The sequence below is a fragment of the Halichoeres trimaculatus genome, unplaced genomic scaffold (genome assembly GCF_033239565.1).
Source record: "Halichoeres trimaculatus isolate MK-OKI-2021-1 unplaced genomic scaffold, fHalTri1.1 fHalTri1_scaffold_1, whole genome shotgun sequence".
NCBI lineage: Eukaryota > Metazoa > Chordata > Actinopteri > Labriformes > Labridae > Halichoeres > Halichoeres trimaculatus.
This window is the reverse complement of record NW_027437179.1, coordinates 5826277-5847136: the sequence shown is the minus strand read 5'-3', so window position 1 is coordinate 5847136 and position 20860 is coordinate 5826277. Positions and strand designations below refer to the sequence as shown.

General features: G+C 39.7%; 1 protein-coding gene across 3 annotated transcripts; it reads left to right on the top strand.

Moving 5' to 3' along the window:
• Nucleotides 1-3093: 3093 nt before the first annotated feature.
• LOC141789100 (uncharacterized) lies at nt 3094-19626 on the top strand. Of its 3 annotated transcripts, none has more exons than XR_012598182.1 (4): nt 3294-3419; nt 12543-12681; nt 12880-12978; nt 14125-14448. XR_012598182.1 is itself a non-coding variant. In XM_074668410.1 (2 exons), exons 1-2 carry the CDS (start codon nt 3251-3253, stop codon nt 19484-19486), a joined length of 1665 nt encoding a protein of 554 aa, XP_074524511.1. In that variant the 5' UTR covers nt 3094-3250; the 3' UTR covers nt 19487-19626. The 3 variants fall into 3 exon arrangements, 1 of the variants encoding a protein (XP_074524511.1); XR_012598183.1 differs by lacking the exon at nt 3294-3419 and adding an exon at nt 4542-4600; XM_074668410.1 differs by lacking the exons at nt 12543-12681; nt 12880-12978; nt 14125-14448 and adding an exon at nt 17991-19626 and having other exon boundaries at nt 3094-3419.
• The last annotated feature ends 1234 nt before the right edge of the window (nt 19627-20860 follow it).

Genomic DNA, 20860 nt, shown 5'->3' with positions numbered 1-20860 from the left:
GGGGAAGGCCTCCCTGAGGTGATCCAGATTTAGGATGATGATGATGAGGAGGAAGACCAGGGACAGGCACAGGTAGGTATTTCTCAGGGCTTTATTGCCCCACTGTCCTCTGATGATGAGACTGAAGATGAAGAGAGTGAAGATGAGGCTGAAGACAGTGAGGATGACTCTTTATCCTGGATCAGCGAGGATTCTGGGTCCATGTATGACTCAGAGGATGAAGAAGATGATGGACCTCTCTCCCCTCTGGACCAGGAGTTATCGGCCCATTAGCAGCAGCTGTCTCCTCCTGTTCCTCCTGGTCCTCATGTGCTTCCTCAGCTGAATGTGGAACACCTCCAGGTAGAAGATCCTCCCTCATAGATGTTTTTTCCACAAGTATGAAAAACTCTTTGTTTTGTAGACATTTTAATCATCATTTAAATGATATTTCGGGAACTTTTCCTACTTGAACCTTAGGATATCCAGTCCAGTAAAACAAAAACCTGAGTGATTAAGTCTGCAGGTTGTGTGAGTCTTTGGGCCTTTTTCAAACCGCCCCCTACACACGCCCCCTCCGTCACGGAGTCACACTCGTAGCTGAATGAAGCTCACTTCATCAGGGTGTAGGGTATAAATACAGCTTTGGGACAGAAACTTCACTCGATCTCAGGCGGAAACAGATATACAAAGAAAAAAAGAAAATGTAAAGTAGAAAATACAAAAGAAACTTACTCCCACGCTTCTTTGGCTGCATTTCTTCTTTTATTGAAGAGTTTTTCATGTTTCACTCTCGCTTGAATGAATTCTTTTGTTTTTGTGACAGTCCCTTTAAATATTGAACACTGAAGTAAACACGAACTGTCTGAACAAATGCAAGGCAGGCCTTGATCAATGACATGTACATCTAAAGTTATGAACATCTGCATGACAATCATTAAATATTTGTGTTAGTTTAACAGTGTTCATGCAGGCACATGCGTGGAACTTTCATTTGTATGTTGCTTCCTCCATGGCTGACACCGGACATAATTTGGCGCTGCACGTGTTTCTTTCTATGTATTTATTATGGTTTTATAGCCCACTACCCCTCCCCGCGGATCAGTTTGGGATGACCCTTAATGTGGCGGACCCGCCGTGAGAACGCGCAAACGTGGGGGTGTAGTGGGTAGGGGGAGTGTTTAGGGGCGGTTTGAAAAAGGCCCTTTGGCCTGATTGTTGGAGCACAACTAATATCATCCACTAGGTGGCAGTAATGCAACAATGGTGGATAACAACTACCATTAAAATCCATAGAATCAGAATCAGCTTTATTCACCATGTATTTCCAGAATACAAGGAATTTGACTTCAGTTTAAGCTGCACTCTCTTGGTACAATTGCTGTGAAAAGAAAAACACTGAGAAACACTAAATATTAAAAAAGTAGAAAAAATAGAACTTAAGTAGTAGAGAAAGTCATAATAATTACAATATTAAAATAAAGAACTTTGAACAAAGTAGAATAAAAATATGTACGCAATTTAGGTTAAAAAGTTAAAAAGTTAAAAAGTAGTGCACTGAGTAGACATCAGAATGTGCAAATTGCAAGACAAAAAATGAACATGAATGTGCAATAAAAACAGAGGCTGTAGCTGTACATGAGGTATATGAGTTGTTGTTTTGTGGCAGGTTAAGTGTTCATCAGAGTGACGGCCTGGGGGAAGAAACTGTTCCTGTGTCTGGACGTCTTGACGCACAGAGCTCTGTAACGCTGGCCAGAGGGAAGCAGTTTAAACAGTTTGTGTCCGGGGTGTGAAGGGTCTGCAGAGATGTTGCCAGCCCGCTTCCTGGTCCTGGACCGATATAAGTCCTGGATGGACGGCAGGCTGGCTCCGATGATTTTTTCTGCAGCCCTGATAGTTCTCTGTAGTCTGTGCCGGTCGTGTTTGGAGGCTGAGGAAAACCAAACCTAGATGGAGGAGCACAGGACGGACTGGATGATGGAGGTGTAGAAGATGATGAGCAGGTCCTGGGGCAGGTTGAACTTCCTGAGCTGTCTGAGGAAGTACAACCTCTGCTGTGCCTTCTTCCTGATAGAGTCTGTGTGGGAGGTCCACTTCAGATGGTGGATCCCAGGAACCAGAAGGAGTCCACAGTAGACACAGTGTTGTTAAGAATGGAAGAATGGTGAGGAGGGGGGGGGGGGGGGGGGGGGGGGTCTCCTAAAGTCCACTGTCATCTCCACAGTCTTGAGCGGGTTCAGCTCCAGGTGGTTCTGACCACACCAGAGGACCAGCTGTTCCACCTCCTGTCTGTAAGCGGCCTCGTCACCATCCTGGATGAGACCGATGATGGTGGTGTCGTCCGCAAACTTCAGGAGTTTCACAGAGGGGTCCCCTGAGGTGCAGTCATTAGTGTAGAGGGAGAGGAGCAGTGGGGAGAGCACACACCCCTGGGGGGCGCCGGTGTTGACTGTCCATGTGCTGGATGTGAAAGCTGCACAGAGTGATATGAGTCCTTTATTGTGGTGTGGCAATGGTCGAGAATATATTGGGACACGTGACGTGCTGTCTGTATTTTCGGAGTTCATGGCTGAGGTTTGCTCTGTTAAATTTCCCCTAAAATGATGAGCAGGGAGTCTGGATGCTTCCTCTCCACGTCTGTGATCTGGTCGGCGACCGGCTGCTGCGCCTCTGTTACGCACACCTGAGGTGGGATGTAAACACTGACCAGCACAAACGAGGAGAACTCCCGCGGTGAATAAAACAGGCGACAGGTAAAAAAAAAAAAGATTCCAACTGGAGGCTACATGTCCTCTTCAACACTGTGACATCTGTACACCAACCTTCGTTTATATAAAAGCATGTCCGGCCTCCCCTCGTCTCCCCAGAGAGCTCCGTTACGCGGTCCGCGCGCAGGAGCCTGAAGCCGGGCAGATGTAGAGCGCTGTCAGGGAAGTGTTCACTGAGCCAGGTTTCAGTGAAACACACGGCGGTGGGTCTGCCAAAGTCGGAGTTTTTTTTCTGTTAAGGAGCAGCAGTTTATCCATCTTGTTTGACAGAGAGCGGACGTTGGCCAGGTGGATAGACGGGAGGGCAGTGTGCGTAATCCCCATGACCTGACGCAATTTCCGGTTCACGGGAGCGCGCACAGCCGTTATAGTTGAAAAGAAGAAGAAGCTCACCTTTTTAAACTGTGTCGGTAACACTCCCCGTCAGAAACTGAGAAAATCAGCTCAGTGGAAGTCACCAGGTTATAGTTTCTTCTTCTTTGACTCTTGGATGTGAGGAGATGTCCAGATTTCAGGATCTTAAAGATTTGTTCGAGCGGCGGCTGCTCGCTGCGGTCATCAGAGACATGGAAGAAAGAAGAACAGTATCTAGATACGAAGAGGAGCTCCAGCGACAAAGAGAACTACTGGAAATAATTTTAATCCCTGAGATAAAGCTGCACAGAGCAGGTTAGTTTCTGAACATGTGTATGATAATGTTTCAGGGAATCGAGCCAGTAGCTAAGGTTGATAGACGGAAGCTCTGAGCGGGTTTTAATTCATGTGAAAATCAGTATGAGTTCCTCTGGAAATGTGTAATCTACTGTGGATTATCTGTGTGGAAAAAGAAGGTTGATGTAAGTTTTCTGTGTGAGAAACACTGACTGTATTAGGATAAATTGTCGCGGCGCTCACAGTAGCTGCGGCTAACTGCTCTCCCAGCCAGGTCGTTTAAAACAGACTTAGAGACGATCTTAAAACCAGATATGAGACACGAACTGCTTCGGGTTGGACAGGAGGTCAAACAGAGCGTTACTGCTGATTTTATTGACTCGCATAACATCCTGACGGACAAAGCAAGAACTCTCGGGTCTTCGTGGATCACAATGCCGTCGAGAGAGACAACGGAAGCGGGGCTGCAGGGCCGGAGTGCTTACGCGGTTACGGAAGCAACCACACAAACGACCGCTTCCAAGCATTTTTCTCTCGAATGCTCGATCCATCGCCAACAAAATGGATGAACTGAGGCCCCATCGTTAAGGACAGCTGTATTATTTTGTTCTCGGAATCTTGGCTAAACTCATCCGTTCTGCACTCGGCTATCGAGCTAGCAGGTGTTGTACCAAAAGTTGATTTTAGCCAGAAACTGATTTCCGGTCCACGGGAGCGCGCACAGCCGTTATAGTTGAAAAGCGCAGCTTCTGTGGCTCTGCGGCAGGCCTCATCGGGCTCAAACAACGAGTTTGTTTGTGGCAGTGGCGATTGCTCTACTGGTACGCCCACACCAAACCAAACGTGAATTTGCGTCGAGATTACATACTAAGATACAGGGCCGTAACCCATAGGCGCAAATCCCGGGGGGGACGCAGGGGTCATGTCCCCCCCTTCCATAAAGTTGTCCCCCCTAAAAAATCCAGTTGTAATTAATTTTCTAATAGTAACGTTTTTTTTTCAATGGTGTAATACAAGTCATGCTACTTAAAACACAATAATTGACGAGTTTAACTATTGAAAGAAAACACACACACCCCTCCCCACGCGATCCTCGCAGTGGTTTGATCCAATCTATTTCTCCCGGCACGGATGCTGCAGCCGCGCACACACGCGCACATAAATAAAGGCATACAGACAGAGCGGAGGGTCGCGGTCAAGTAAGTATCTTTCACTGAAAGACTTATCAATCATAACTTCACTTGTTAAACAGACACACAGAGAAAATTAAAAGCAAATGTAAACTCCCTTTTCCGAAGTCTGACAGTATGCTTTAAAAAAAAAAAAGACGCTGATTAAGCTTTCCATCCGATGTGGTGCGCACACACAGACACAGACTACAGAGCGCCAAGGATCGTGATTAAGTGCATTAAAACACTGAACTATTTATAAGTTAATTATCACACCGTTTGCTGCTGGCTGGCAAAAAGTCTCTGCTCTATGATGCAAAGAAGGCTGTGACAGATAAGACAGACAGGTGACATGCTGACATCCTCGTCCTCTCATTTATGACACAAAGATTAAAACTATTTAAGATGCCTCTAGTGAGACAGAGGCATCTCTAGTGAGATTTATGAATTCATAGATGAAGCCATTATTTATTAAAGTCTTATGTTCTATTCTAGATTTATTGATTTAAAAATAAAGTAGTTATGACTTTGACTTAGATCTTGAATAGATCCAGTTTCTAATTCCATTCTGACTGTTAATTTTAACCCCTTATTGTCCTCCAATTAAAATCAACACTTTTTTCATTAATTTGTATATAAAATACTAATTATTGAGTTCATAGTGTTGTGGACATGTTGCTTCCACATTCATGCCAAAACATTTTTTCATGAACTAAAGGAAAATTAAATCTCGGCTGATTATCCATAGTTGGGACTAGTCACTGTTTAATATCACAATATAAATCAACACAGCAAAAATTACAGCATTTATTTTTATGTCCCCCCCTAAGAATCAGTCTCTGAAATTTTACTGTTTATTGTCCCCCCCAACAATGAAACGGGATTTTCGCCCCTGCCGTAACCAGGGTTTCAAAATTGATGAGGTCCAGACCTTGACCTCCCAACTCACACCCACACTCTAACCCACGCACACAAACTTCAGTTATAAAATCAGTTTTGATCAGTAGTAGCTAAAAGTTCCTTTATATTAGACTGCATATAATCATACAGTGTGAACTGATGGAGGTTTACTTTGGGTTGTTAGCGTAACAGTAATGGACATTTGAGCAAATGAGGAAGAGAGAGATTTTCTGTTGGTAAGACTTTGGAAACATATTCTCATTGAGACATTGAGATGAGAGGGGAAAAAAATCCCTTTTTATCAGTTTTTGCACAATTCACACAAAAATGCCACCTAAAATAACAGATATAGATTATGCTTCATTTTAGGATCATTTAGAAAGGATTCAATTTTTTTTTTCCAACTTACATCTCTATCTATCTATCTATCTATCTATCCATCTATCTATCTATCTATCTATCTATCTATCTATCTATCTATCTATCTATCTATCTATCTATCTATCTATCTATCTATCTATCTATCTATCTATCTATCTATCTGCATAGATCCACATACTTAAAAAAATAGTTAAGGCCCACATTACTTTGCTGTGATATGATCTGTAAATGTAATCGATGCAAATTTAACCCATGAAAGTATATATATCAATAAACTATACATTTTTTAGAAAAAAAATATCAAATGTAAAGTTTGGTGTTATATTGGTACAGACCAGTCAATGACATCCACTAATTCTTTTATTTAGAGCATTATTGGTTGTTTTAAAGCCAGAAACTCTAAGTAGATTCTCTCACCTTTTTGACATGTTTTGCAAACAAAACAATCTGTTTTACAAAACAGCACTTTAAACTGGCATCGGGGGGAACTGGCAACGGGCTATCTAACCGTAACGTCTTTTACCTGTTTAAAGTAGGTTTAAACACAGTCTGAATCAGTAATCACACAGACCATGGGATAAAATAAAATGAATTAAATCCTGCTGAAATATTCCGCGGGTTTGGACCTCGGACCTTGCTTCCTCCTCCTCTTTCTAAAGAGTGATATACTGCTGTATCAGCACAGACCGAAAATAACGGACCTGTCTGCATGAAGGTTTACAACACACTGTCAGATCGTGTTGGTCAAAAACACCCGAAGGTCTGGCTTCATTTACAGCGAGCTGCTTGTTGGTAAAATAATAAAGAATCTGTCACTCACCTCACGGTGTCGTTCTCTGCTTCCTGTCAAGCGCGTTCAAAGTCACTGCGAGTACAGGCTTCATCAGAAAACTTCCTGCATGCCGCGGTTTCAAAATAAAAGCTCCCCTGTGTTTATACCTTTGATGCGCCAATTGGGGCTCGTTTTATTTTTTTCTCGGAAATTTTTACCAAGGTCCAGACCTCGGTGACCTCATAGCTGGTTACGGCCATGCTAAGATAGTTGGGTCATTTTGGAGCGAAACGTGACCGCGGTGAACGAGGGTCCAGTTCTCAATGGATTTGTCATCTAGGAGGGCTGAAAAACAAATTTAGCCGGGGTATATTTTTTAAAATGGGGGGGAACATTTTTTAGAGGCCAAAATCCAAAATGGCTGTCATGGAAATGATCTATATAAAAGCTCGACCTACAATAATGGACAATACATGTTTCCAGACCTTATTCTTGTTGAGAAATACATATTTCAGGGTTACAGAATGATTTGACCTTATTTTAACCTTCAAATTCAAGATGGCTGCCACTTTTGGTGTCTTTTTAGGGTTTTTGGGGGGAGTTTTTGCCTTTTGGGGCATATTTTTTCAGTATTGTTACAGAGTCTCTTTAGGGTTATAATGGAAGCTCTGCTCATGATGAGTTGAATAATATGCAGTTAAAGTTCACAGAAATAACATCTGAAGTCAATAAAGTAGATGTTAATGTGTAAACAACCATTGTTGATTGACCATTTCCTATTAAAAAGGACTATGCAGAAATGACTTTTCAGGTATATATCACAATTTTTTTGGCTTTATTAAATTCTTTTGCAGTGTCAGACCAATGGAAATGAATAGATTCCTTTATTTCGCTCCCATTTAAATGAATGGAGATTTATCATCACCATGGAAACCACTGGAACAAAGCTATATGTGTGATGTCACAAGAAAACTGCAGGCCGTTTTCGAATTCGCCTACCACATACGGTGTATGAAAGTAGTCTAGAAAGTAGCGAAGCGTAAATAGGATTTATTTTCCAAACTTAATTTTGATTGTACAAAACAAACCATGAGTAGCCGACATGTTGACATTTCTGTTATTAATCTGCAAAAATATTGCCAGAAGCAGCATTTTATATGAAACAGTCAGTGGTGGAGAATACCTATTATTTCGGAGAGGAATTATTTATTTCGTGATGGCGTACGATGGCCTATTAGGGCCACTTAAAAGAAAAAAACACATGAAGGATAATATCACACACACAATTCAGTATTAAGAATGAGGTGAAGCAGGAAAATTTAAGATGGTGGAAATATAGAGGTGAAATGCAGAATGTAACAGTAAAATGTCATACTATACTTGGCAGTGGTTTACACTAATAATGCCACAGTCCGGCCGTTACAAACTGTTAACAGAAAAACAACAACAGACCTTTTCAGAATCAGAATCAGAATCGCCTTTATTCACCAAGTATTTTCAAGGATACAAGGAATTTGACTCCAGTTTAAACTGCACTCTCTCAGTACAAATGTTGTGAACAGAAAGACCCTAAGAGAAACACAAAATATTGCAAAAAGTAAAATAAAAAAATAGAGCTTAAGTAGTAGAGAAAAATAATGATAATTACAATATTAGATAAAGAACTTTGTACAGAGTAGAATAAAAATATATACACAACTTAAGTTTAAAAAGTTTTTACAAGTTATTACACACTATTGTGTTGAAAACGTAAAAATAACAAGTAGAGGCTCTTATATATTCGTATATTTTGCTGCTCTGATTGTTAAAGCTTTGCTCTCAGTCATTTTCAATTCAGGTGCTTTGCATTGTGGGCAACGGTAGGCGAAGCAGACTGGTCCAATGTGTACTGTGAATTGTTTTCTGAATCAGTTCGTCATCTGGGTATTTTTTTGCATGCTGCAACTTTGCTTTTGTTTGCATACTGTATACTACATGCTACATTTTGGAAAACTGCACTGCTAGTATCGAAGGCAAATTCGAAAACGGCTGCAGTGTTCTCCTGCTTGTTTACATGAAAATAAACTATGATGATTGGATAAAGGGACATTCCTTTTACCTTGTGAAATCATTATTTCTTCAAGCAAAAGTTATATAGATCTCAGCATCTCAACATTCAGTCATTTGCACCTTGTCGTGGTAAGGGAGCTTGAGCACCTCAGTGAACCTTAAGAGCTATGCCAGCTGAAGGAAACTCCAAGCAGGTTTTAATGTGTAATAACCTGTAAAAAGGTCTGTTGTTGTTTTTCCATTAACGGTTTGTAACGGCCGGACCGCAACATTATTAGTGTAAACCACTGCCAAGTCTAGTATGACATTTTAACCGTTACATTCTGTATTTCACCTCTACATTTCGAAATAATGAGTATTCTCCACAGCTGACTGTTTTATACAAAATGCTGCTTCTGGCAATATTTTTGCAGATTAATAACTGAAATGTCAACATGTCGGCTACTCATGGTTTGTTTTGTACAATCAAAATTGAGTTTGGAAAATAAATTGATGAAAAAGAAAAATCCTATTTCCGCTTCGCTACAAAATAAACCTAACAGAACAAAGTACAAACTACATTCAAGTGTAGTAGACAGTATGCAGTGCCTACTACATGCTACTTTCATACACCGTATGTGGTAGGCGAATTCGAAAACGGCCTGCAGTTTCCTTGTGACATCACACATATAGCTTTGTTCCAGTGGTTTCCATGGTGATGATAAATCTCCATTCATTTAAATGGGAGCGAAATAAAGGAATCTATTCATTTCCATTGGTCTGACACTGCAAAAGAATTTGATATAGCCAAAAAAATAGTGATATAGACCTGAAAAGTCATTTCTGCATAGTCCTTTTTAATGGGAAATGGTCAATCAACAAGGGTTGTTTACACATTAACATCTACTTTATTGACTTCAGATGTTATTTCTGTGAACTTTAACTGCATATTATTCAACTCATCATGAGCAGAGCTTCCATTATAACCCTAAAGAGACTCTGTAACAATACTGAAAAAATATGCCCCAAAAGGCAAAAACTCCCCCCAAAAACCCTAAAAAAAACACCAAAAGTGGCAGCCATCTTGAATTTGAAGGTTAAAATAAGGTCAAATCATTCTGTAACCCTGAAATATGTATTTCTCAACAAGATTAAGGTCTGAAAACATGTTTTGTCCATCATTGTAGGTCAAGCTTTTATATAGATCATTTCCATGACAGCCATTTTGGATTTTGGCCTCTAAAAAATGTTCCCCGCCATTTTAAAAAATACACCCCGGCTCAATTTGTTTTTTAGCCCTATATGACAAATCCATTGAGAAACGGACCTTCGCTCACCGCGGTCATGTTTCGCTCCAAAATGACCCAACTAATAAGATGTTTCGGCTCTGACTCAGCCGCGCCACTGTCTGCAGCCACTACTAAGGTAGTGGCTCCAAAGTTCCATCCTTCCTTCCTCTACTTGCGTCGTTCACTTGCCTTTTAGTCCCTCCCACCAGAGATGATGGAGAGACACGAGGAAATGAAGAGAGGAGAGAGGATGGAGGAGATTCGTTTTTAGAGCAATGGGACATCCTCTCCTTGGGTGCATCACATGAAGCGATGTGTTTCATTGATGACGGCATCAGCTGATCACCTCTGGATCATCTGTCAGTCAGCTCTAACAGCTGTTTGTGTGTCTGCACATGTGCTCTGTAATAACTCTGATCAAACAGAAACAGTAACAGAGATTTGTCTGTTCCTTAAACCTGTTTAACAAACACTTTACCATGAAGAAAACCTGCTCTCTGTTTTTATGAACTATTTAACCTTTATCTAGAGCCCATCTGATCATGAACTCTGAAGCTTATTAATATAACCCACCTTATTGTGTCTCAGGAAGACATTATTGATCAGTCAGTTTCATGTATTAATCCTCTGTTATATTGATTTGATGATGGTTGTGTTCAGTGTTTTGTGCTTTAAACTCACAGCGAACACTTTATTTCCAGATTTATGATCAGTTTCTGAACGATCCTCTGTGCCTGTTTTCAGCTCGTCTTTTCTTTCATTAAACTCTGTTGTGTTTGTGAAGTTTCATGTAGAGTCCGAGCTGCTGCAGCGTCCAATCAGAGAGTGATATTCCACATGGGGGCGTGTCTGTCCGTGAAAAGACTTCCGCAAAGCCGGCTCTCGTGTCTCCTCGATCATAGCTCCTCCGATCAGTCTCCGCCATCCTCTCTCCTCCAAGCCCAGTTATCGCTTTGGGACAGTCTTCAAAATGGCGACTGGGAAAGTACTTCCGGTGTCGCGGAGGAGATAGGACGGAGGAAGCACGAAGTTAACGCATTGAGATGCACCCTCAGTCCGCAGCATAGACTGTAAAAAAAACTGATGCCATCTCGCTCGGCTTAGAGTGAGGTCTCCACAAAAACTGCTCCCCCTGGTGACTGGCTGCAGTATAGGTCATAAACCCCGCCCCACCAGTCATTCCAGATGGGATGTGCTCAAACTTAATAATACACCTCGCTGAGATTTTTCTCACATCCACATGCCGTGGCGATATAAAGGTTTTATTGTGCTTCATTGTGTTCAAGTTCACTTTTGTATGAAAAATTTATTTTTCAGTAGTTATTAGACGTTAAAAAATGGGGTTCTACGTCACTTTTCACGGTGATTGACAGCTGCCGTTCTTGCGTAGTTCTTTTGTGAAAAGCAAGTACGTTGTAAGGAGCCCGTAAGGAGGGATTAGACTTTCATCGTGATTTAAACCTTCTAACTGTGGAGAAAAATGAGTTGTTCTGCAGTGAATTGTTCTAACCGACACGGATCTAAGGGATCTTTGCAGTTTTTTTCGGTAAGTTATTAAATTTGGTCTTTTTAATATTATGTTTAAGTCATAAGATGGCGGGCTAGCTAAAACCGTTAAGCTAATATAATGCAGTAAATAGGAGTTATTAATACCAAGGATTCAAGCTTTCCTCTTGATTTAAGATGGGTAAGGATCTCAATTACAAGTTAAAAGGGTCATGTGGCCTGTTTTATTCTCAAGAATTACGTTATAAGAGTTTGACAGTATCCATCTTCTCTGTGTAAGCATTTTTTTTCTCACTCGACATGCAAGATGAACATTGTTGTGAACTTGATCCTATACTCTCGGTGGTATAAAGAATATAACTTCATGTAAAGTCCCTGCTGGAGTCAATAGTTTCATTAAAAATTAGGGGGAGTGTTGGAGAAAGGTGTTTGAATCACATTTTTATATGACTTATTCGAGCTAAAAGACAAAAATGGGCCGCATAGTCTGCATGGATTGTGTAAAGATTCAACAAATAATATGTATGATATTCTTTTTCTTATCAGAAATAAAGGATTGATTTTAAGATTGATTTTTGGAGTTCAAAATTGCTTAAAACAAACATTTCTGTGAATGTATATGCCAGTATTATTTAAAACAATCTGTTTTTTCAGAGTCATAGAACATGTTAGACATGTTAAACAGAATTTAATGAAATGACAAGTCAGCTGCATGCTGCATACAGATGAAATCTCCTTGCTTTATTCTTTACTGATGAACAATAATGAAAATGTAAACAAGTGTTATTTTTAAATTATATTTTTTGTAAACAAAATTATCTAATTTTAACAGACATCCATAACTAATCTGATTAAGAAGTTGAAACCAAATGATTTTAATCTGGGATGCTCTGAGTTTTCTTAAAGATATTTTCTTATAAATGCCTTTTCTGCAGTACCCAGTGTTATTTTATTTAGTTTTCCAAATGTTTGTTTCAAACCTGTCATGTAACCTAACAGTCTCAGTTATTGAAAATGAATTGTAAAAATGACATTTACTTTGCATAGTATACATCCCTTAACAAATAACGTGAAGGACTCCAATTGCATTTTTCAGTTTTCCTTTAGGTGCCAATGACACAACCAGGCTGAGGCAGAGGGTGGTAAACATGAGACGGAAAGACTGGAGACCTTCACCATCATCTCGTCTTTGCAGCGCTCATTTTGAAAAGCATGCATTCACCACGGACTCAAAGGTTATATCATTTCTTGGTTAATGGACAGTGATGTTTACTAATATTTTAATCTGCCTCATCACTTTAAAAGTTTGCGCTTGAATTGAACTACCATGTTTAATTTGAGGAGCGCTTGCCAATGATTAGAAAAAAATCCAGAGTATGATACTACAGCAAACAAAGTTTTATATTAAATAATTGCTTTCCATCTTTCTTTAGGGGAAGCATCACCTGAAGAAAACAGCTGTCCCAACTCTGTTTCCAGATCATACGTACGTCTTGTCCTGTGCCCCCGCTCATGGCCTGCGCCTTGTCATGGTGAGTGGGCTTTCAACTAAGATAGGCCACCTGTGCTGAAAAGCTTGTTACATGTATTGTGTTGTTAAAGGCAGGAGAAAGCTCACTTGGTATACATGTTTCCTAATTCTATTTAAATAGCCACATCAGAAACAAAGTCAGAATAAGAACAGTCAACAACAACCAAACAGCAAAACAAATCATACACATGTTGGAGAAAGTAAGGAGCTGCAGTTTGATGCCAAGAACCATGTACAATTTGTGGTGTAATGTAAACATCATGACTACACAACTACTATTTTAATTTCATATGTTGTAATTATGGGATATATTGCATTATTCAATAATACATAATAAACCTCCATCTTTAACCTTTAAAGTCATAAAACTAATATACACTAAACAGTGTGCTATTTTCAAGTCTGGTTGAAAACAAAACAATTATAAGATTAATATGTAGAAAACTAAGCTTGATAAGTTTAAATGAAAACATTGTTAAATTTGATATTTGCAATAAGTCACAGTTTCTGCTGCCATCTGCTGGTCAGTTTTTTGCTAGCACATCAAGTTTGTGCAGTCTTTAGTGAAGTAAAAACCAGGGGACTGGGTATTAATTATGTAGCAGCAAAAATCTGAAGATATATCATGTTAGAGACTTTCTTCTTCTTTGGATCTGCTGAATACAGAGAACAGGATCAACTTTCACTTTTATAGCTTTTTTTTCTTATATCTACTGTGGTATTCAACTGTTTTTCATGTAATACAGAGCAGGGCCTGATTTAGTCAAAGCCAATAATTATTAACATAAGTTGTTTTTCTCTTGTGGGTCAAGAGGATTGTCTATTTAAAAGAAATCAAACATTGAAGATTTGTTTGTATTACTTTTTGTCATCACTTCTTTGCAGTTTTCTCCTTCAATCTTTATCTTTAAAGTCTGTGTGTGAATTAGATGGAATTTATCCAACATCATTAAAGTATAGCAGATCATGACAGCTCAGATGAAAGTTTCTGGATAATTAGATGAAACCTTTTGAACAACTAGACCCTGATGTTTACAGAACCATTTGCAGTAGCAGGGCAGATCTTCAATAAGCTTTAAAACAGAAGCATCACATGAGCTATTCACAGTCAACTTTATGATTATTGTATTTCTGTGTGTTTTTACAGACGCTCCTCCCAGAGTCAGACCTCATCACCAACCACTGACAACATGGAGGACTTTTCCTGTGTGGCCTGTTTTCCATCCACTCTCAGTTTAACTCTTTGTCTGAATGTTAGCATATCTCTTCAGTCATTTGTAAAACATGTAGTGCCTTTAGCAAAAAGTAGCACTTCCTCCAAGGCACTGAAAAAAGAAAGGAACAAAGTTCCTCCACACCATGCCACCCCAGCCAAACCATAGGACATGGGCATCCAGACCAAGGTTGGTCTCAGTGGTCTCCCTTGCTCTCCTTTCCCCACGGCGAATGTTGCTGTGGCCCACTATGAAGATGCGTGGTTCTGTTGAATGTACAATTAAAATGAATAAATAACATTACATGTAAACTTTCCTTAAAACCTTGTGTGGTGTTTTTGTCAGCTTAATCTTACAGTGTTAATTTTCATGGCTCAATTGTTCATATTACATATTACAAATGACAACAAATAAAATTAAAAACAAAAAGCAGCAAACATTGGTCCAAACTCTGACAGCATTCATGTGGCAATGTGTAAATTATCATTTTCACACAGATAATGATGCACAAAGAAAATGTTTGTCCTTTCTCCAGTTTCTTCAGTCACACTTTAGGCCTATAGCACTTTTAATGTCTGGAATTTCCCATCTAGTCTTCTATAGCACTCCCAGGTTGTTATTGTCACGTAAACGTTAGGCTCTGTAGGGTTTCAGTGTAACCAAGGGGGAACGTTCTCTGAACATTAGAGCTTGGTTTGGTTCTAGCTAACCTTTAGACAACCAAAAGCTAACGTTCCCTTTACGTCCTGTTACTAGGGACAGGCAGTATCCTAATGTCCTGCCAGCTTTTCCCCTCTGCTCTTATCCACTTACTTCCCTTGGCTGTGTTTAGATTCACACAAAAATTCAACACCTGTCACGTGTCTTTCCAGAATGTGCAGGGCAGAGGCTTTATTTGTGATTTTGCGGGCTAACAACACCAATCATTGGGTTCAGGTCAGGGGCGTATCTAGTCATATGGGGGCCCTGGGCAAATCCAGTCATAGGGCCCCTTGACATCCTTGTATTGCGCTGACAAAATTTGTATTCTCATCTCAACACATCTTTCGTGTGGCAGCAGCAGCAGCAGGTTCAGCATGGATGAAGTTGTATGTTGCATTTCTGAAAAAAAGACACCACAAAGGAAAACCAGGGTCATTTATGAGAAAAAAACATTTTATCAGTATAATCTCATCAAATTTACCTTTTGTCTTTCTGTCCTCCTCCCTAAGTTTTTGTGTCCTTTTTCCTTCTCTGGCTCCTTCTTTCTCTGTGATGTTTTTGTCTCCTTTTTCCTTTTTTTTCTCCCTTCTTTCTCTGCAATGTTTTGTCTCCTTTTTCTCTGTCTCCCTTCTTTCTCTGTGATGTCTTTCTCTCCTTTTTCCTTTTTTTCTCCCTTCTTTCTCTGTGATTTTTTTGTCTCCTTTTTCTTCCCTGTCTCCCTTCTTTCTCTGTGATGTTTTTGTCTCCTTTTTCCTACTCTGTCCCCTTCTTTCTCTGCAATGTTTTTGTCTCCTTTTTCCTTTTTTTCTCCCTTCTTTCTCTGCAATGTTTTGTCTCCTTTTTCTCTGTCTCCCTTCTTTCTCTGTGATGTCTTTGTCTCCTTTTTCCTTTTTTCTCCCTTCTTTCTCTGCAATGTTTTTCTCTCCTTTTTCCTTCCCTGTCTCCCTTCTTTCTCTGTTATGTCTTTGTCTCCTTTTTCCTTCTCTGTCTTCCTTCTTTAATGAAGGGTGACCCAAGTGTTATTAAAACTATCTGACAGCCTAAGTTTCTGGTTGCACAAACATTTTCATATATTTCCCCATGTCCAGTGAATAATATTTTTCACTCGACAAATATTTTGAATCAACTTAAAATTGTGAAATGGGAGGGATAAATATCTAAGAACTATCTCAGTACTTTAACTGTGATTGAAGATAACAATCAATATTAAATATTGTTTACCATCTCAACCCATTAAATACTCACATCTTCATGAAAAGAATCCCTTGCTTCACTCGCCACATTTCCTCCACGGCTGACACTGACAGCATGGCTGCTACTGACAGCAGCGTGTAGCTGTAGCTGTGAATCCCCACTCGGTGTCACCGTGAAAAAGGGTTGATACCTTTGGCAGTTTTGATAAAAACTGTTTGTTTTCTCCTCCTCTTCTCCGCTCCACTGGGATAACTCTGCTTAATTTTTCTCACTGCTTACCCGCTCCCTCAGAACCGCGCTAAGTTTGAATCAAGCCTGCGCGTGCACAGTAACATGGAATAGTCCATTGCGCGAGAAGGGGGGGGGGGGGGGGGGGGGGGTAACGATCATGATAGTGATATACCGACCAATTTTATTTATTTTTGAGCGTGCAACTTAAGACTAAAACAATAGTAATTACTTCAAATAAAAAAAAAAAACCATCTTTTTTAATCAGCTTTTCTTGAGACGTTTGGGGGCCCCTGGAAATCTTGGGGCCCCAGGTTGCTTGTGTTTGCCTAATGGTAAGTCCACTCATGGTTCAGGTTTCAGTGAAGGACAGGTGGCTGACCATCTGTTCTGAAAAGTGTAGGTCTGTTTAGAAATGCAGCAAAGTTGTCTGCAAAGGGGATACTTCAGTGCATACAACAGCTTTTCTGCCATATGTGGAGTTGACAGAGATGACTGAATTTAATATCATCAAAACACAGAGAGAGGAGGGGACCAGAAACAATCACCTGCTTTCCTGTGTCCTGCAGAGCATCGACTAGGGCTGGGTATTTCCCACATCCTCATGATACGATCTGTATCATGATACAGGGGCCACGATTCCATATGTGTTTAATTTGAATGAAAACCATCTCTTAGAAAGACTTCACTTCAACTGCTTTTCTTTATTGTTTAAAAATCACAACACTTCCATTTAGACCTTCAGAGATCATAAAAGTAAATGGGGGGAATTGGTTACCAGTGTGTGAGTGTGTGTTTGTGAGTGCGTGGTAATCAGTGGCACCTGGGAGGAAAGTGTTTAAAGGGGTAGTGTGGCAGAGAGTGGGGAGGCCTCTCCAGAGCCTAGGACTGGGGAGGAGAGTTGGGAGATGTCTCCGTGAGGAGCTCTTCCTCATAGTGTTCTTGTCTGTTGAATCCTGTTTGAAAAATAAAAGAAATATTTTTTGCTATAACCTGGTCCGTCTGGATGCACTCTGTGACAGTGGCCTTTCATGGCAGCCTGTATTCAGAACTTTGTGTAAAGGCAACGATTTAAACAAACACCAGATGTCTACATAAGTCTTGAAACAAGCAGAAAAATATGGCTAAGAGCTTTTTCTATACTTAGATGGGCTTTTGAGCCAATTGTCCCATTGCTTTTCAGTTTTTATTGAAACAATGCTAACCTGGTTTCACTTGACTTTGGGTCCTCTTCTGTTTTTGTGCGTGTCCATCAGGTTTAAAATAATAATAAGAAGAATGATGAACATAAAAAAGCTAAAAACGCTAGCTTAAAGAACTGGTATTGGTCTGAAAAAAAGTGTAACCAAACATCCCTACTTGTAACCAATTGCTTTAACATATAACTGTACTTGTGATAACTCATCTATCATGTAAATATGCTTATTAGGATAAAACATGTATCGGGCACCAGTGTTCTTGGTCTGGGATGTATTTCAAGGAGTAATAGTCATTTTAAGGACTTGATGGCTGCTATTTTGAAAATGAGGCCTTTTTAGTAGTTCTAGTCCAGTGAATAAGATTGTCCTCACAGTTCAGCAGCAGAAAATAAAGACCCTGAGTTTTTTTTCTTTCTGATTCTCCATCAGGAAGATGATCTAATATCTCATTAATATTTGTTCACTGTGTCCTGCAGATGTTCAGCTACTAATGGTGAAGAAAGAGGAGCTTCCCCCTGAGCAGCAGGAGAGGAGCCCCTATCCAGACCAGGAGGAGAATGAGTCCCCACTCATTAAAGAGGAACAGGAGGAAGTGTGGATCGGTCAGAGGAGAGAGCAGCTTCAAGGACTGGAGGAGGCTGATACCAAGGTCCTGTTTCCTTCAGTCCATATGAAGAGTGAAAATGATGAAGAGGAACCTGAGTCCTCACTGCTTCATCACAGACTGACTGACCATATGGAAACAGCAGCTGGTGGAGAGGACTGTGGAAGACCAGAACCAGCAAGGAGCTCAGATCCAGAAAGAAATTTACAACCAGAGAATGAGGTTCAGACTGACACGTCCTCAGATACTGGATCAGGGACTGAAGATGAGGAAGATGACTGGAAGAAGACCAGAGACTATTTGAGAAGATTAAACTCTGCCAAAAACAATAGAACAGAGACTGCAGGCCAGGAGCCTGGAGAAACCAATCATGTGGTTTCTCTGAAGGAGAAGAGACTTTTCATCTGCTCTGAGTGTGGAAAAAGATTTGCTCACAGACAATCTTTAGGCAGACACATGTCAGTCCACAAAGAAAAACCTTTTAAGTGCTCTCAATGTGGAAAAGGATTTAGGCTTAAAGATTATCTAACCAAACATATGATTGTTCACACCAGAGAGAAAACTTTCAACTGCTCTGAATGTGGAAAAGAATTTGGTCTTAAACAACATCTGACTTCACACATGCTTGTTCACACCAAACAAAAACCTTTCAGCTGCTCTGAATGTGGGAAAAGATTTAACCACAAAGTAACTCTAAAGAGACACTTGTATGTGCACTCCAAAGAGAAACCTTTCAGCTGCTCTGAGTGTGGACAAAGATTCACAAACAGAGGATCTTTAGGCATACATATGTTAAACCACGCCCAAGAACAACCTTTCAAGTGCTCTGAATGTGGAAAAGGATTTAGTTGTAGAGGTTATCTGACCAAACATATGATTGTTCACACCAAAGAAAAACCTTTCAAGTGCTGTAAATGTGAAAAAGGATTTCGTCGTAAACGACATCTGACTTCACATATGATTGTTCACACCAAAGAAAAACCTTTCAAGTGCTCTGAATGTGGAAAAGGATTCAGTTTTAACTATAATCTGACTTCACACATGCTTGTTCACACCAAAGAAAAACCTTTTAAATGCTGTGAATGTGGAAAAGGATTTAGTTGTAGAGTTTATCTGACCAAACATATGATTGTTCACACCAAAGAAAAACCTTTCAAGTGCTGTGAATGTGGAAAAGGATTAAGTCGTAAACAACACCTGACTGCACATATGATTCTTCACAGCAAAGAAAAACCTTTCAAGTGCTCTGAGTGTGGAAAAGGATTCAGTCTTAAATATAATCTGACTTCACACATGCTTGTTCACACGAAAGAAAAAAAAAATTCAAGTGCTCTGAATGTGGAAAAGGATTTGGTCGTAAACATCTGACTTCACACATGCTTGCTCACACCAAAAAAAAACCTTTCAGCTGCTCTGAATGTGGGAAAAGATTTAACCACAAAGCAACTCTGAAGAGACGCTTGTATGTGCACTCCAAAGAGAAACCTTTCAGCTGCTCTGAGTGTGGAAAAAGATTCACAAACAGAGGATCTTTAGGCAGACTTGGTGAATCCACGCCCAAGAAAAACCTTTCAACTGCTCTGAATCAGGGAAAAGATTTAACCAAAATTTAAATCCAAGTACACACATGCTTGTTCATTCAAAAGAGAAACCCTTCAGCTGCTCTGAATGTGGGAAAAGATTCAACGTTAAGCAAAGTCTGAACAGACATATGTTTGTGCTTTTAAAAGAGAAACCCTTCAGCTGCTTGGAATGTGAGAAAGGATTAAAGTGTTAAGAAAATCTGACTTCACATATGATTTTTCACCTTAAAGAAAAAGTTTTTAGCTGCTTAAAATGAAGAAAACTATTTTATTGTTAATTAAGTCTGACAACACATAATTGTTCATAAATTGAAAGACACTACTGAGCTGCTCTGAGTGTGATGTTAGATTCCTCTGAAGCTGACTTTAGAGCTTCCTGTGACAATCCACTGTTGAGGTTAAACCTCCTCAGCTGCTTTGGAAGATTCAGTTTCTCTTTATTTTCACAGTTATAAATGATATGTGAAATTGAAAGTCATTGAATATTTGTGAAAAGTGTAAAGAGTTTGAAATAAATTTGTGCTGTAAATATGAACATATTGATGTCTTCATTTATACACATTATTTGACATTTCAGTAGGAAAACATCTTTTGAGACCAAGGTTATAATAGTTCACTTAAACAAAACTAAAAACAAAAACTAAAATTTAAAATACATTGCAGTTAACTCAAACTAATAAAAACTAGAAAAGAAAACAAAAACGATAAGTAAACTAAAACTGTATCTTGTGTTCACAAAACTAACTGAAACTAACTAAATTGATAGACAAAATTCCCTTAGTTATAGTTTTTGACAATATTAATAGCCTTTAGGATTTAAATTAATCCGACACATTTTGCCAACCAATTTTACAACAGTTAAGAGAGAGATCGAGAAAGGCGGACAACATCAAGGGAACTGCAATGGTTTCATGGGGTCTGTTTGTATTAGAGAACAAAGTCCTTTTATTTGAGTTTGACCTTTAGTTAAAACAACTGTTGGGGGAGAGTGACAGGAAGTGAGGAAAAGAACTACAGAAAAAAATGGCACAAGAAGAAATATCCCTGATAAAGTGAGACTCATCTTTTTGTAAACAGTACTGCAGCTTTGATTTTATGAGAATCCATACATGAAACTCAATCAACATTCAACCATATGTAACCGAGGACGAGGTTAAAT